Below are 16,437 nucleotides of genomic sequence, written 5' to 3' on the forward strand. Positions count from 1 at the left end.
GGGGATCAAGGCTGGGAGATAAGAGCGAGCCACTGGGAGGAAGCTGTTTATGAGGAAGGTGCAAGTGTCTGCTTCAAGGCCGAGCGCAGCCGATGAGGCTCGGCTACAATCTTGAACACATCCGACACTAAAACAAATGAAGATATAAAGCGTTCAGGAAAAGGGTCTCAGGGTGATGTATAGCTGCTCTAAAGCTGTGATGCAACAACACAACACACAGATAAATTCTAAAAAAAAAAAAGTGTCTCGAAATAAGCCCCTCAATTCATTTACCGTCTTGGCTTCCCACACCGGTTCAGTTTTATACATTGTCCTGAAACGTTCCCTCTGCTCTCATAATAGCTGTGAAAAATAAATCAGTCCAACAAAAAGAGTCCAAAACCAACTGCGTGATGGGGGGGGCGATGACTTCTGCTCCATTTACTAATATTTTCGCTCTCATTCTCCTCGACGATGAAAAGAAGCGAGAGAGAATAGAGACTTGAGAGACGAGCAGAAAGATCACACATGCTCTTCAGTGTGTTTGTGACGGAGAGAGAGTGATCGATGACAGTGTGTGTCGTGGTTACATGAGGACTGGTTCAGCGTGGCCGAGTTAACACACAAACAAGAGTGAGCACAACTGCGACCTTAAGCGGGCTGAGCTGAAGGTCCAAACGTGCGTGGAATAGCGCACATGGCAAGTTATGCGGTTCCGCCCACACCTCAATTGCCGGCGTGACAACCATCAAACGGACCAGGTCAAGCTGCTGGGTGACCTCTGGACTGAGTAGAATATAAGGAAGTGACTTTCATCAGCGTCTTGGCTTCGGGCTTTAGCTTGAATGGACATCAGAGAAGGCCATTGAAGCCCAAGTCCCAATGGAACCTGAGATGATTTTGTACTGCAGGATGTCACCAGTTTGATCCATAGTGAAAGCGTCATCTGCAGTCTTACATAATCTCCTCAGCACACAATACGTTCAGGCTTCTGCTCCGGTCGCTTTAAGTATGTTTGTCAAGCATGCATCTTTGTACTTCAAAACACGCTTTACCAATGACTCGTGTATGACACAGTCCAATGTTCTGGCTGTCACGTGATTGGTTAAGACATCACTGCTCACACCTCTTATAGGCCACGCGCTGGTTTTAAAGCTCAAATTAAACCAGAGTTGTTAGCAGAGGTGTAAGAAAATATTGATATAATTACATTTTGTAATCCATCTTTTTTTTAACAATACAGTATCAATCTTCAGCATCACTTTATGAACTTATCTTTATTAAAATAACTCTTTTGGGCTTTCAAATCATATTTTATTTCATCAAAGTTTTTTTAAACGTCCATAAAGTGTCTTGCTGTGTTTCAATTAAACTTCCTGCCGCTGGTCTCCTCCGAAGGAACAATAAAATCAATGATTTACTTCATCAGCTTATGTTTCAAAAAAAATAAATAAAGCATTTGCTAATTTTGCAATGCCAGAGTTGAGTATTCAAGTAACACAAGAAATACATACTTTTTCTAAAAGTTTCGCAATACATTGTATTACACCATGGTACATATATACAACTCTAGTAGTTACCCGATATAAACATAGCTTTTGAGCGGGACAGCCCATGTTTGCTAATGTACAAATTATATTTATTATAAATGGCACCATTTGAGAAACATTGTAATTAAAGTTTAGAATTTAGTAAAACAAAGCCTCTCCTATTAAGATAACATTAAAAACTTTTCACCAAAGACCTGAACTATAATCTCTAAATTAATTACCTATATATATATATATATATATATATATCCCCCAATTGAATAGTTGTTGTTGTGTTATTCATCTTAAAACCCTGTCCCTGCAGCACCTTTGACAGCCGCTCTATAAAAAGAAACTTTATCAATATGAAGGAGTTGTTAAAAATATTCCGGCGGCCATCCAGTACACCTCATGCATATTTCATTGGAATTTCAGAGGAAGCAATGGGGTTAACTTGAAAGTGGCCTTAAGTGTTTTTACTTTCCTTTTTTAGGAGCAGCAGAACTTGAGAACAAAAACTTGTCTCACAAAAAAATCTGAGAATAATGCAGTCAAACAAGTGAAACCTTAGAGGAGGAAGAAAAACAGCTGAGTGTGCAGTGGACATGAACCTGCACTGGAACCCAACACCCCGGCTCTACTGACCGCTACCATGGTAACCACCTGTGCTGGGTGTCATGTTGCCACGGCAGTGGAAGGTTTGTGACTCCTACGTCTCAGGTGTCACATGGACAATATAATAATAGGCAAGTTCACCTACATTCCCGTAATATACACAATCTCAAGATCGTGTCTTGCTCCATCTCAGATTATCACTACGTGCAGGTGGACGATGGCTTGAGGAACGTCCACACTAGATGGATCCTATAACCCATATGTCCTAGGAAGCATCCTATTGACTGGCTATTTATTCAAACGTTCTTTATTCAAACGTTTGTAATAAAAACCAGTAAGTCTAGAAACAAATATTGGTTAACTCTATAACTGGCATGGTTCGAGCCGACTCAAATACTTGCAAGAAGTCCCTCGTCCAATTTTGGGTTAGAGGAAATACTTTAATTTATACGGTAGCTTTCGGGCCAGAGACGTGTGGACACTCCTGCTCTAGAATACTTTAGAACATCATGCTAAGGTGGCACACATCTAAAAAAAAAAAAAAGTGTAGTCGTTGCAAAAATGACGGTAATTCATCACTTAGGGGAAAAAACTGAGGTTTTTCCAAGAACTCAAAGTTTAAGTGACTCACACATTTACAGCTCCATGACATGTGTAAATACAATAATGATTACAGGGTTGCCAGAATATGTTCAACAGTTAGAACCGTTGAGCTGTTGTGTAGCCATGTGTCTATTTCAATTACCATCTGTATCTTGAAGTCGTTTCAGTTCCCTCCATTACAAAGTTTAAAGCGTTTGATTCAATTTGCAGATATGCTCAAAGCGGCACAAACCAACTAATGCCACAAGCATTCAAAGTATCCTTTGACATCATCGAGCCTTCACCAAGAGCCCGATGCCAGAGCAGCCCTGGTCCAAGAAGTTCATTTCCATATGTGAGGGATTTGCTGCACAGGGACAATCGACTACTCAGACTCTTCAGATAGAGTTGGTGAGTTTCTCTGCAACGTTTGTGGGGAAATCCTTGGACAAACAACCGTCTGGCATCTGCAGCCACTCCCATCAAACATGCATTTAAGCCACATAATGACAACATCCAGGGAAATGTCCTCACCTCTGAAGGACAAACTAGCAATCATGATAAACAGTTTGCAACAAAGCTGAGGTACTTTAGCAAAGATGACGCTGTTGAGCTGGTGACGTCACATGGGTTCTTATAAAAGCCAATTGATGGACAAACGGGAGCGGGTGGAGCCGCCGAGAGAAAAGTTCCCATCGCACTCGGTCACTGATGGAATTGTTGTGATTCTGTGAAAGTTGTCAGACCCGCCTTCGTGGGGAAGAGCAAAGACGGGGTGAGGCGAGGGCGCAGCGCCACTGGGGGCCATTAAAAACAACCAGCAGATGAGAGGAGAGGAGGAAAGAAAAACAGCTGAAGGTCCAGTTCAGACAAGTACATCTGGTTGACATAAAATGTCACATTGCTTCATCAATAGTAGACACCTTGTACAACAGGATGCTACCCTAGTGATCCATACACACCCTGAAATTAAAATTCTCATCAGCATCCCACCTTTTATCTAATGTTTTTTTTTTTTATAAACGCTTTCTCAACAAGCACTTTACTGCAAATTTTATTTTATAGTGTGGAAAAGGGGCAGACAAAACAACCGCTACTCAAATGATTTAATGCAGTACGATTTCAGAACATCGTGTACTATTTTATGTTTTCCACAGACACATGTGAACTGATGACAAAGTGAGATTAAAACAAATAACAACTAGCTTCTTATTTGAATAATATAAGGACTATTACCAAACTACGGTCCATTAATATCTTCATTACATCACACTATTGACCTCTAAACCACGCCTGCAATTCCGGTCACAGGTTCCTCTGCAAACAATGACCTTCCCTCTTAGGTGTCCAAACTGCTCATGTGTATCATCATCCCGAAGAAGAGGACGTTTGTTTTAGGACTGAGGAGGAAGATACTGTGGAGGCTTGACAGACATTTATTGGTGCACCTTCATTAGATTAGGCACGGTACTGGGAAAGAACATCCCAGAGGACTATTCAAGGAAAAATGGATGGAATTCTTTTTGATGCGTGATGTATAAAAATGTCTGAAACTAGTTCCAGTCCAGTGAGTTCAACTCTGCTCTTCAAAGTATCAGCACAAACCCTTGGTAAGCATTAGCTAATGGTATTAGAAAAAGATGTTCTTCGTCAACTTGCTTAAATACGTTCCTTCCGTCTTAACAAAGGAATTCCTAGATAGCGAGAAGATGAGAGAATGATTTCGGACACAGCCTCGTAACGCTCGGCGTCTGATCCCAGCGAGGTCAACAGAGGGTTGTGGCACTTGTGATTGGTCCGTGGGGAGGCGAGTGAGCTTTGAGTGGCAGGTGGGAGACCATATCAGCTGATCAAGAAGCCAAACAAACCAATGGAGGCCGCGAAAGAAATAAGGGGCAAAGCGGCGTGGAGGAGGAGGCCTCTGAAGGGATTAACACGGTCTGACAGGATGGCTGGGACACACACACACACATGCACACAACTCTCACACACACACACACACACACACACACAGATTGAGGGCGGGCTGCTCTGCTGAGCACACACAATACTTTGCTTGTTTCAGAACAAGAGTGGAAGAGAGAAAAGATAGATGAGAGGCCAAATCACAGAGAAGGAATGTGTGTGTGAAACCGGGAGCGCAGACATTATCAACTACAGGTGCTTCCTCACTACCGTCCCTCCATGAGACCAGAAGAACCCCGGCAGGACCTCCACACAAACTCCATGACTCCCCCTCCCGCCACTGTCCGGCATCTCTCTCCATTGCGAGGGAGGAAACCAAGAGCCGATTCCAAACTGACACTTCTCAACTTGATCGCCAAGAAAAACTCCCATTATATGGAATAATGAGTCAATATCTTTCTGTAAAACTCCCAAATATTTCCATCAACTGCTTATCTAGAACATTTCAGAGATTCCATGACCAGCAGGAATCCTGAAACTATGACATACCTAGTTGGATTTAGAGCCAGTGAAACCCAAAGTCTGGAAATTGCTGTTTTTTAGAAAAATAGTTTGGACTTGTCAGTTAACATTTGTACTTAGTTAACTTACTTAACTACAAGGTACATCAGATTATTTAATGACTGCCGTAACAAAGTGAAAGAAGGGAATTTATGCCTTTATAACTGCAAAAGAAGACCATTGTTGTAGTTAATATGGTTTGAATCTCAAAACAGTAGGTGTAGTAAGGGAGGAGGACAGGGACCCCATCTTTATATTGAAAACAAAAGCCGCAGCTATGGGCAGGACAGGGCCCCTTTAAGCTAACAGATACCATTTTATTATAATGAATGAAGACATGATACCGGATAATAGGTGCAGCCCTACCAGATAATTCATTAAATAAATAATCACAACCCTCTTGTCAACATCCCTAAAGATTCTCGTCGGGGCCACGTCGTCCGAATGTACCACAGCAATAGTGGATAACAGAAAACATTAAACAACAAACTGGGGATAAACGCTACACAATTATGTGAGCTGTGCAAGACATGTTTCCATAAAACATTAAATAAAAACGATCTTGGGAATAACTGCCTTCAACTTAAGACAAACTTGTATCAACATTTAATGTGTACAGCAATTCTTCGTCATTTCCCGGGCTTTGGAAATGTAGTTAAATTTTTCTTTACCCCTTTTGTGGGTTTGACCACAGAATAAATATGATTTATTATTTTAGTGCTGGATGGGACATGCAGGGAAATGAAGACTTTAAACGCACTACTATGAAGTCCAAGTCTGAAGACAAATGTATCACCGTTTTAATTATCCATTTGACATGTGTGGGGAAAGAAAAAAAGAGTACATTTTAAAAAGAAAACGTAACACTACAATAATGTTTTATATTCAGGAATTCCCAAATTAAACATCAGAGTATAATTACTAGAAAATAAAAATATCGTACCGATTGGGCCCCGAGGGTCATCCCAGCGAGATAAAATATTTAGAGACCATTAGAAAAGAAATAAGACCCGACAGTAACGGACAAATGTGACCAGAGGCAAAGCAAGATGACAAAAGCTCATACTGTAAGTGTATGTAGTATCTTTGAACAGGCCTGTACACATGGGAGCTGTAAAGTTACTAAATCCAATCAAGTCGATACTGTGGACCCAGTTGTGTGTGTGTGTGTGTGTGTGTGTGTGTGTGTGTGTGTGTGTGTGTGTGTGTGTGTGACGGAGAGAGCAAGAGAAAGAGCAGGGTCATAACTCTGCTTGACAGGCCGCACCACAAACGTTCGTGATCTTTGGTCCAATTCCAGGATGACCACTGTGTAGTGATTACAACGTCGCACACAAGCATGCACAACATTCGGCGACGAAAGTGTGATACAGCCGATGGATCGGCGAGCGATCAGTTGTCGCTCGGTGGACAGGTTCTACAGCATGAACGATTGAAGAGGACACGGACATTTGGGTCAGTATTGACTACTTACTTAACCCCGTTTGCGGTTACACGGATCGCTCGCTTTCACGTGGACAATCAAATCAACCCGTTAGTGTTTTAAAAATGGGTTAGTGTTGATTGAAAAAAGAAAATTCAGACAATTTTGGACGTTCCCTTTTTTCTTTGCCAGATCAGTCCGGAAGCTGCTGATGACATCACACAGAAGACAATGTTTACACACCTTCCTCGCACAAAATATCTTAGTCCTCAAATCAACATGCATAAGCAGCAAGACTATGACATAAAACTACACTTGAGCTGCGAGTTACTGTGATTACTGTGGTGTCAATGAGCATTATCCTGGTTTATCTTGGATCTAGACTAAAAACATTTGTATCACAATGATAACACATTGGACGGCTTCATTACGGCCTGCAGAGTAACAAAAGTCATTCTTAGAAAAAAAAAAAAGGTTAGACTTACACAGCGATTATGTTACTAAATATAGAATCAGCAGCAGGTTGCAGACTAATACACGAGCCAGCCAACCCACTACTCCGCGTACAGTAAAACAAGCAGATAATGCACATGATGCACAAAATAGCCACTACTCATCGCAGCTTGTACATTGCCATGACGACGTGCAGCGAGCCAGCATCCACGTGACACTGCGAGGGGGTGCAATAAAGAGAGTCAGGACGTGGCAGTAAACACATAGGGGGACAATGAGAGTGAGATAAACGCACAGAGCCACCAGGCGAGTGTGTGTGTGTGTGTGTGTGTGTGTGTGTGTGTGTGTGCGACCTATTGTGGTTGTCGCTGAGGCCAGCAGATCTGTAAAGTGTCAAGCGTGCCTCCACCAGGGGCAGCTGTGGACAGGTAGACATCGAGCAGACGCTGACCTTTCAGGCAGACCTCGACCCGGCCAATGCTACTTAACGCCAGATTCAACACATCGCATCAATGTTTTCGGCTGCTTTGAATTCACATTTTGGAGAAAATTAGAAGAAGAATGGCAGTGGTTGGGCTGTCACGTTGCTCAGAGAGAACTGCAGTCACATGCAATGAATGTACACTGTATCCTAAGAGAGTAGAATCTTGCTTCCCGACATGCAACTTTACGACCAACAACTTAACAAATTGAGGCTTTTAACACAGTTAGCTCCGTTCTCTGGTGGACTAACTCTTGCATTGACTTTAAAAAATGAAAGCATGAGGTGCTTTTCCAAAACTCTTCCTTCATTCTTCAGACCTTTGGGACTTGATCGCCAATAAAATGCCACAGTTCAGCATGAAGTGAGCGAGAAATTAGGTCATATGTTGCACCCTACAAAGTACAGTCAAATAATTAATCTTCTCATTATGAAATATAATACATTTCATGACTGGATACAACGCAGGTCACTCGAAATTACAGGCAAAAAACTTGCCAGACGTCGTCGAGGAATACCATCTTATAAAAAAGGCACGATAAATCATGACAAAAATTGTATTTGCTGCCGTGTCTTTGATAGACAGGCACACAACCTAATCACATCTCTGACACCCACCTAGATCACAGGAAAAGCCACAATCTCTGCACAACACTCACTTCCTGCTTCCTGAGCTGCAGGGAAATAGAGGGCGTGACTGATCCTGCGGCGACACCACTTCCACGCCGAATTTGAAACCGTGTACACAGACTTCCCGCGCGGAAACACATCAGAGAAGCTGGAACCACCCGGAATGCTCAAATGTGAAACCGCAAAATAAAAATCTGTACTATTAAAATATTGTTGTGAAATTAAGGATTCAAAAAAAAAAAGATGTTAACTAAGCAGAGAAAATAAAATACAAATATGGGTCTGGCTAGGGATTCTGAAATGTCTCAACTGAAGATTTATGAAAATATTTGAACAACAAATAGCAGTAGCAAGTGGGTTACAGTTGCATACCTCCCGTCGCTGTTGCCGTGTCAACAATCAGCAAAAATGTCTGGCATCCCAGAGTCTCACAATAACAGAGATGACGTGTCAGTTTAGAAGAGCAAAGCAGTTGTTCAACACTTTTTCCAAGTCCAAAAATGTGATTACTGGACATAAATACTTCATAAAATCAACGGAACAAACAAATACTGTGCTGCACTACATTCAACTCCTTAATCCTTCTACCAAGAACACACTCTCAAGACGTTATATTTCTTTTCTGTTGCAAAGACCTGAAAGGAAACTTTCTTGGAGCCCTCGAGCAAAACTGTCCATCAAGCAAGAGATTGCAGTATTTTTTCAGGACTTTTATTTTGGAAAGATGTTCCCCGGCAAAAAAAGATGTGATGTTGATTAGGTGAGAGTCAGACTTTAAGTCATGGTTGAAGGTACAGATATTATTTTAAAATGGTTTCTTATGACTACCATAGGTTCCAGTGTCACAAGATAAAAAGACAAATAAAACCACACTACTCTTTTAAGAGTCTGTGTCATCAATATCCTTCCACCGTCACAAGGCTGACACTGAGAGTTAACAATGCAGCAACAACTTCTTCATGGCCAATTGCTAAACACGACACGCTTATAGGGAGTAAGTCAGTGCTGGAATCAGCCCCGTGAACATCATCTACTTCCTCTGATCTGATTGTACAATCGCTGTTCTCCAGTACATAGCAGTTTTCAATCGTCGGCAGACAGCGAGGGAAAACGGCTACAAAGCTTGTAGCAGCACCAATTGCCTCGGTTGCGAGTTAATTGAGGACTACAATAACAAAAATGAGCATTTAGAAGAGCTTGAGCACAGGAAGCACAAGTACAGACAGCATGCACAGAAGAATCCTGCTGCAATGAAAAGTAGAATGAGTTACAGAAAAACTGTAAATGGGAAGGAAAAAATTAAACACTAAAAATGAGAATCGCGTGTGAAAACTGGTCAGAACGCAAAATAACAAATTCAACCATATTTACTTCACATATAGGCCAACATTGTCCAATAAATCTATAAACAACACAAGGTGAAAGATTTAAACCTTTTTATTGATGCAAAAAGACCCATTTTGCCGACTTCACTACCAAGATAATCTCAACCACGAGTTTGTGATAATCTTTTCAGTTAGTGCTCACATTTTGATAGCGTGAACAGAAACAAAACTCGGAACAAAAGAAAATGTTCCCACGTAATCTCCAGGCAAGTAAAAACATCGAATAAAGACGACAACCTTCTGTTGCATCTCACACGAGAACACAAAGGGCCCCGGCCCATGTGACACAAGCACCTGTAATGAAGCCCACCATAAGTCCCACAGCGGGATTTCTTCAGTTTGAGTGGTGAGATTAAAAAGTTTGAGAACCTTTGCTCCAGACTAATCAGCCAGCCGTGGTTAATCTAATCACACGAATGATCCCACAGCTCTTTGTGGCGGTTTGAAACATACAAGATATTTTAAAAATCTCCACCGGTGAGAAAATGAAACCGTCACGGTTAATCATCCTGGACTGTGAAGAGCATTTTTGTTGCTTCTGGGTCTTTTTTCCAGAGGACACAAGGAAAGGTGTGGCACGACAAGCCAGTGCATCTGCTCACACTTGGATCCAACACTGTAGCAGCACAAACAAGAAACATCTAGTGCGTGGAAACAACACGTTTTCAAAGTGAAGATGTGCGTGAGGTCAGACTGACCGTTTGCCCGATAAATTAATCGGCTCAAGTGTGGAAGTGGGGACCCTTCGACCCCCCTCTCGCCCCCCTAGGCCCTTCAAGGAGATGTGGGGGGTTGTGTTGCCCGCTCACTGCTGCTGACACAATCCCACTCTTGGCAATACATCAAACCCACTTAACCATGAGACGCAACAGTTGAGAGGTTGGTCTGGGGCCTGAACTTCTACCAGGTCGTGTCTTCTTGTTTATCCTGTAATTGGTTAACAGATGACTTCATCCCAGCTGTGCAGGGGTTTAGGGGTCATAAGAAGCATCCCTTCAGACAGTAGCGCCCAGAACAGGTAGACCCGCCTCACCTGACCAGTTCACCTGCTGTAAATATTTACCTCTCAGGACCTAATACTTTAAGCTTTTATCCGTTTGTCCTGCGTTTTTTTTTTTTTTTTTAAACCTCTCAGTGTTGAATTGTCAGCCATTACACGCAGAGCTCCAATTCACATCTAAAATCGCACTGAACTGACGCGTCACAATAGTAAATATGACGTAAAACAACAGAGTCTTTATTGCGTGTTCCAGCTGGAGCTACAGGTAATTAGCCGCTAACAGGCTAGCTAGCCCCGGTGCCTCCGTCCTACTACACACGCCGGACTCCATTTAGAAAAACGCCGTTTCTCACGCGTTCTCCGAGGTCGACGTTAAATTCTTTCAACACAAATCTCACCACGTTTGAGAGAAATAAGCTTCAGTTCTGCGACATTCACGAGGACAAAAGAGTCGCCGCTAACGTTACATTTGATAGCACGAAACAGCCATTCACAAATTCCCCAACTGTGGGCGGCAGCTATCTTCGTCTCTCACGGTTCCATTGTGGAAATGTGGAGATAAACAAGTGGGTTCAGGTCTTCAAGGGTGGGTGAGGTCGCTACAGTGTTTGGTTTTTTTTTAGGAATGACAAGAAGCGCCGCGTCGAAGTGGAAACGTCGCTTCTCTAACTGGAGTTCACGCTCTTCGTGACTTCTAGGAAAACCAGCTCCGTTTGGACCCGAGAACGACCGAGTCAAGCGTTTATCGTGAGGAACAGAACCAAAGCAAAGGCCCAGTGGACCGCGGTGTCTCCTGCAGCACCAGGCTGGCCGCCTACCTCTGTGGGCCGGCTGATCTCGAACAGGTCGAGCCGGTTGGCGTTCCAGTGGTTGATGATGTCGGCCAGCTTCCTCCTCTCCTCCTCCCTGCTCCCCGACATGGTGGACACAAAATGCCGGCCTTCGCAGAATAAAAAAAAAAACGTCCCGTCACGTTAGTCCACTGGAGCGGGTTGAGATCTCGGTCCGGTACTTTGTGCGGTTCAGACCTGCTGTCTGATCTTCCTTCTGCGGCGCGGTCTCGACGAGCCGTGCCCCCGCGCGCGCGGCCGATACACGTACGAGCACGCGCTTCTGTACGGGTTTAACTATTTCCGCGCCGAAACGATTTGATGACGCTGCTTGAATTCAGAGGATTATGACGTCATTGTGTTTTTGTTCATTTGTGCCATCTTCACACAGATTAAGATTATGATTTATTTACAAAATTATATCTTGATATTTATACAATATAAAAAACATACACAATATACACATACAAGACGATTTCCTGTAACTTACATTTTAGTTTAAATATATACATTTCAGTTGTTTTATTATCTTTTAAGATTTAGAATGAACCCTTGTCGAAAATTCAACAACCAGAATTAAATCATATAAATTAGCCTGCTGGAGACCTTGGCTCCTGCAATAGCAGACTCTAGTCTATTCTTAGGTTTATACGTGCATAAGTAACCTTTTATAACTCCAATATTATAACATTTGTTTTCATAAATACTCTTACACAATATTGATTTAGTTATTTGACTTTAAACGTATGATACACAAGTATAAATGTCAAATTGGCTAATGTTGTGGCTAACAAATACTCCACATTAAACTTTAAAAAATCACGAATAAAAAAATAAAAACATTGTTTCTATATATTTAACTGAGATAAATGTAACATGTAACATAAAAGTGCAATCATTTTTATGTATTCTTTATTTATTTGTATTCATTATTAATAATGTACATGTAATTTAATTTTAATCTCTCCTATTATGGTGTAAGTAAGTAAGTAATGGTTATTTCTAGAGCCCCTTTCTAGACCAGGGTCACAAAGCACTTTAACAATCAAAAACAATTTACAGTTAAAATATATATTTTATAAGATCAAGACACATAAGACAAACACAGGAGTCCCATAAAATCAGGGTAAAGCACAAATAAGAAGGTCTTAAGATGTTTCTTGAAGGAGTCAGTAGATCATCAAACACAGAGGAAGATCGTTCCAAAGCTTAGGAGCAACAGCCTGGAAGGATTTCTCTCTTCTGGACCGGAAGCGTGTTCAGGAACCATCAGTAGATTCTGATCCACAGACCTCAGAGCCCGAGCTGAGGTGTAAGTCTGGATCAGATCACTGATGGAAGGTCTGACCATGAATAGATCTGTAAGTAAGAACCAGAATTTTAAAACTGATCCGGAAAGAAACAGGCAGCCAGTGAAGAGTTTTAAGGATCGGGAAAATGTGAGTTCTTCTACTGGTGCGAGTCACAATTCTCACTGCAGAGTTTTGTATCAACTGCAGGCGAGACAGATCCTTCTTGTTTAGACACAAAACAACTGTTACAATAGTCTAAACAAGAAAACACAAACACATGGATTACAAGCTCCAGATCGTGTTGTGACATAATTTTCCTAAATTAAGAGATTTTTCTCAGTTGAAACAGTTTCTGGTCAGTTTTCTACAGTGTAACTAGAGACATGTCTTTGTCAAATACAACACCCAGGTTTCTCAGGCTCAGTTTGACAGACTGACCTAAGTCACCCACGTATTGACTCAACCCTGGAACATTATCCTCAAGCAAATAACCAGAGTTTCGGTTTTGTCCACATTTAGCTGCAAAGTGTTTTCACTCAGCCATTGTTTGATTTCTAGCAAACAATTGACTAAGCTGTTCAGCCTCTGGGGCTCAGTTGGATCAAAAGAGCAGTAGAGCTGGATGTCATCAGCAAACATGTGGTAAGAAACAACAGGAACTCTCTGAATGATTATACCCAGGGGAATCAAGTACGGCAAAAACAATAAAGGACCCAAAACAGAACCTTGAGGGACTCCACACAACAGATCCGCTGATTCAGACCTCATTTGATTGGCACTAAAACGGCGCCCAGAAAGGTATGATGAGAACCATTGTAACACAGACCCAGACAGTCCCACTTCATCCCTCAGTCTTCTCAGCAGGATCTGGTGATCAACTGTGTCAAAGGCTGAGGACAGATTCAAAAGAACCAGAACAGTGAGTTGACCCGAGTCAGCCGACATCATGATGTGAATGGACACTTTCAATAAGTCTGTCTCTGTGTATTTTATTACTTCCTGTTCATGTAATCGTTTTACTTTTTGATGATACCAAAACAAATCCTGTGTTGTATTTACAACACTTCAAATAAAGGTTTCAGATTTTTTGTTTTGTTTTGTTTGTTCTTCTTCGTGTGAAATGATCTTGGACACTCAAGTTGTTACGTGAACTGCACCCTTGAAAGTTAAATTTGAGAACCTAAAAAAATAAACCCGGTATTAATTCCCAGAAATAAAGAGCATTATTACGTTTATTCATCATGTGTTTCTCTTGAGAGAGAAGTGTCCATCGGTTATTTTTGCGGAGTAGGTGAGGAACGCCACACCAGGCGCGTGCACGCGAACACGCTCCTGCTCCGGGCGCGATGTAGCAGGACTTCCTGTAACCATGAGTCACCACAGCTGAGGCTGAGAGCTCCCGAACGAGGGTGACGTCACGAGAGAGTGACAGCAGCTGATGCAGCAGCAGACTGAGACGATATTGTCCAGAGCCAGTGACGTCACAGGTGGAACCTCCGTTCAACAGATTTAATCTCTCTATTTTATTTTTCATATCCATATATTTGCATCTGTTTTTATATCTTCATTATTTGTAATCATCCCTCCATCTTTATCAGTTTTCCATATCAATCTATCTAGCCATCTTTTTTCGTTCTGTCATCCATCTTCTTTACCCATCCATACATCTGGATCTGTTATTATCTCTCCATCACATTTTCTCATCCCTTCATCTTTATCTGTTTTTTTAATTTCATCATTCATTAATCTTGTTCTGTTATTATTTTTGCCTTCTATTTACTCATACATCCACCTTTATTAATTTATATCCATCAATTTGTGTTATTATCCTCTTCATTCATCCATATTTCCATTTTATCCCTCCTTTCTTTTTAACCATCCATCTTTATCTTCCATCCCTCTATCATCTTCACCCATCCACATTAACAGTATTGTCTTTTCTCTACTGTTATTCCTCCACCCATCATCATATATCTTTGTTACTTGTCATCTTTTTCTATCTTTGTCACTTCCTACTGTATCTTTTCATTCATCCCTCCATCATCATCATTGAAGCCTTTATTCTGTGTTCATCTCGTTCCAATCTTATCCATCTTCATCCATCCATCCCTGTTGATCCTCCCTGTAACCTCCATCTGTCTTTGATCAAGCCATCTTCATCCCTCCATCACACTCATCTCTTCATCACTCCATCTCTCTCCTCACGACCCTCAGAGTTAAGCAGTGACTTGACTTTCCATAGCTTCTGATTTGACCACAGAAGTGGTCAGTGGCAGAAGTGGTGAACCGCAACAGGAAAGAAAGCGTACGACGCAACCGCGAACATCTCACCACTTCCTCCTTCCCTGGTTTCTATTGTTGCGCTATTTTAAACCTTATCAGCCGCTCACTTTCACCGCAGTTCATTCTTGCTCTCACTGAGATAGTCAATCGTCCGGGTTGGTTCAAGACAGATTAGTTTGAAGAAGAGACAGATAAAGACGTGGAATCACACCTTCGCTCTACTTCCTGTTTATCTTTTCTCCTGGAGACAAGCTGAAGCTCCGACCTTTGACCTACTTGAATTTAAAAATATTCTTCTGAAATAAGTTTCATATCAATGACGAGTTGAGTTTGGTCGACCTGGAGTTAGTGTCTCATGATGTCATTCTACTTCCTGTTTGAGCTCAACAGCAGCAACAGATGTTTCCTGTGAGCCACAGAACCGCTTGTTATTTCTGGGAGGAAACCAGAGGAATTATTGTTCCTGAGGTTGATCCGTTTACTTCCATTTTTACCTCGACTTCCTAAAGTGTATTGCATTAAGAATTCACAGAAGCTGCACCTTCACATCATATCTCCACAAAATGGACAAAACAAAACACACGCAGTCATTTCTCAGACTTGATTTGTGTGTTTTCTCCCCTGAAAAGCTTCACGCCCAGAGAGCAGACGTGAGTCCATGAACCAGTCGACTCCTCCAGCTGTGAGGCGACGCCCCAAATGTTGAGCAGCTGTAGAAGAAGTCTGATGAAACCAAAGTCCTCTTCCACATTTTAACATCACTGATGCCTGAACAGACCCCCCTCGCACTGACATGATATTAGTTAAGTTAATCTAGTGAATCTTAACATTTAAAAAAAAGTGTTGCCGAACCGAGAATATCAAGCTCCAGCACCTGACAACTGAAAATGAGAGAACAACGGACCAAGAATATCCAGGTGTCTTGACTGCTTGTAGTTCAAGGTGCCATTAGGAAAGCTCGCAGGAAGTACATATACAAAATAAAAGCTGATATCAGACAAAAGAAAGGTAGGGAAGTCAAATTAATCACAAATTTCAAGAAGAAAATAATAAATGTGAAATCATAAGGAACGTGCTAAAATAGATAGAATAGTAAAAAAATAACAAAATTAAGAAAATTGTGTGTGTGTGTGTGCGTGTGTGTGTGTGTGTGCTTGTGTGCGTGTGTCACCCAACAACCAGCACAGCTGCATGAAGTCGCGATTGTCACATCAGACCAACAACAAAACATACAAAAGATCCTCAGAGAAACTGTTACACAATCGTTACGCACACATGCACACAGAGGTTCTTGCGATCATGGTCACATTTTACAACTCACACAACAACAGATGTAAAAATGAGTTCATGAAAAATCCATGGAAATACAATAAAAATGTTTCATAAGTAGAAATGATCAAATGAACTAAAAGAGATGATACAAGATAAATGTTTAATAGAAAATCTATGTGTTGTTTCAATGGCTCCTGCAATGATGCTTGAATAAACT

At 41.6% G+C, this 16,437-nt stretch overlaps 1 protein-coding gene across 22 annotated transcripts in view; it reads right to left on the reverse strand.

Annotated features, from left to right (window-relative positions):
* The window catches only part of afdna (afadin, adherens junction formation factor a), a 63,587-nt gene extending 52,003 nt beyond the window's left edge, over nt 1-11,584 (reverse strand). For 15 of the 22 annotated variants that reach the window (XR_015713216.1, XM_087805264.1, XM_087805246.1 and 12 more), the window contains exon 1: nt 11,362-11,584. Coding sequence is in view for 21 of the 22 variants with exons in the window: in XM_087805264.1 (XP_087661390.1) it covers nt 11,362-11,463 (102 nt within the window). In the remaining variant the exon portion in view is untranslated. The remainder of the gene's footprint in view (nt 1-11,361) is intronic. The other 7 variants (XM_087805263.1, XM_087805260.1, XM_087805261.1 and 4 more) reach the window with 1 other exon arrangement.
* Nucleotides 11,585-16,437: the final 4,853 nt, after the last annotated feature.

Source organism: Callionymus lyra, chromosome 13 (genome assembly GCF_982586985.1).
Source record: "Callionymus lyra chromosome 13, fCalLyr1.hap1.1, whole genome shotgun sequence".
Taxonomy (NCBI): domain Eukaryota; kingdom Metazoa; phylum Chordata; class Actinopteri; order Syngnathiformes; family Callionymidae; genus Callionymus; species Callionymus lyra.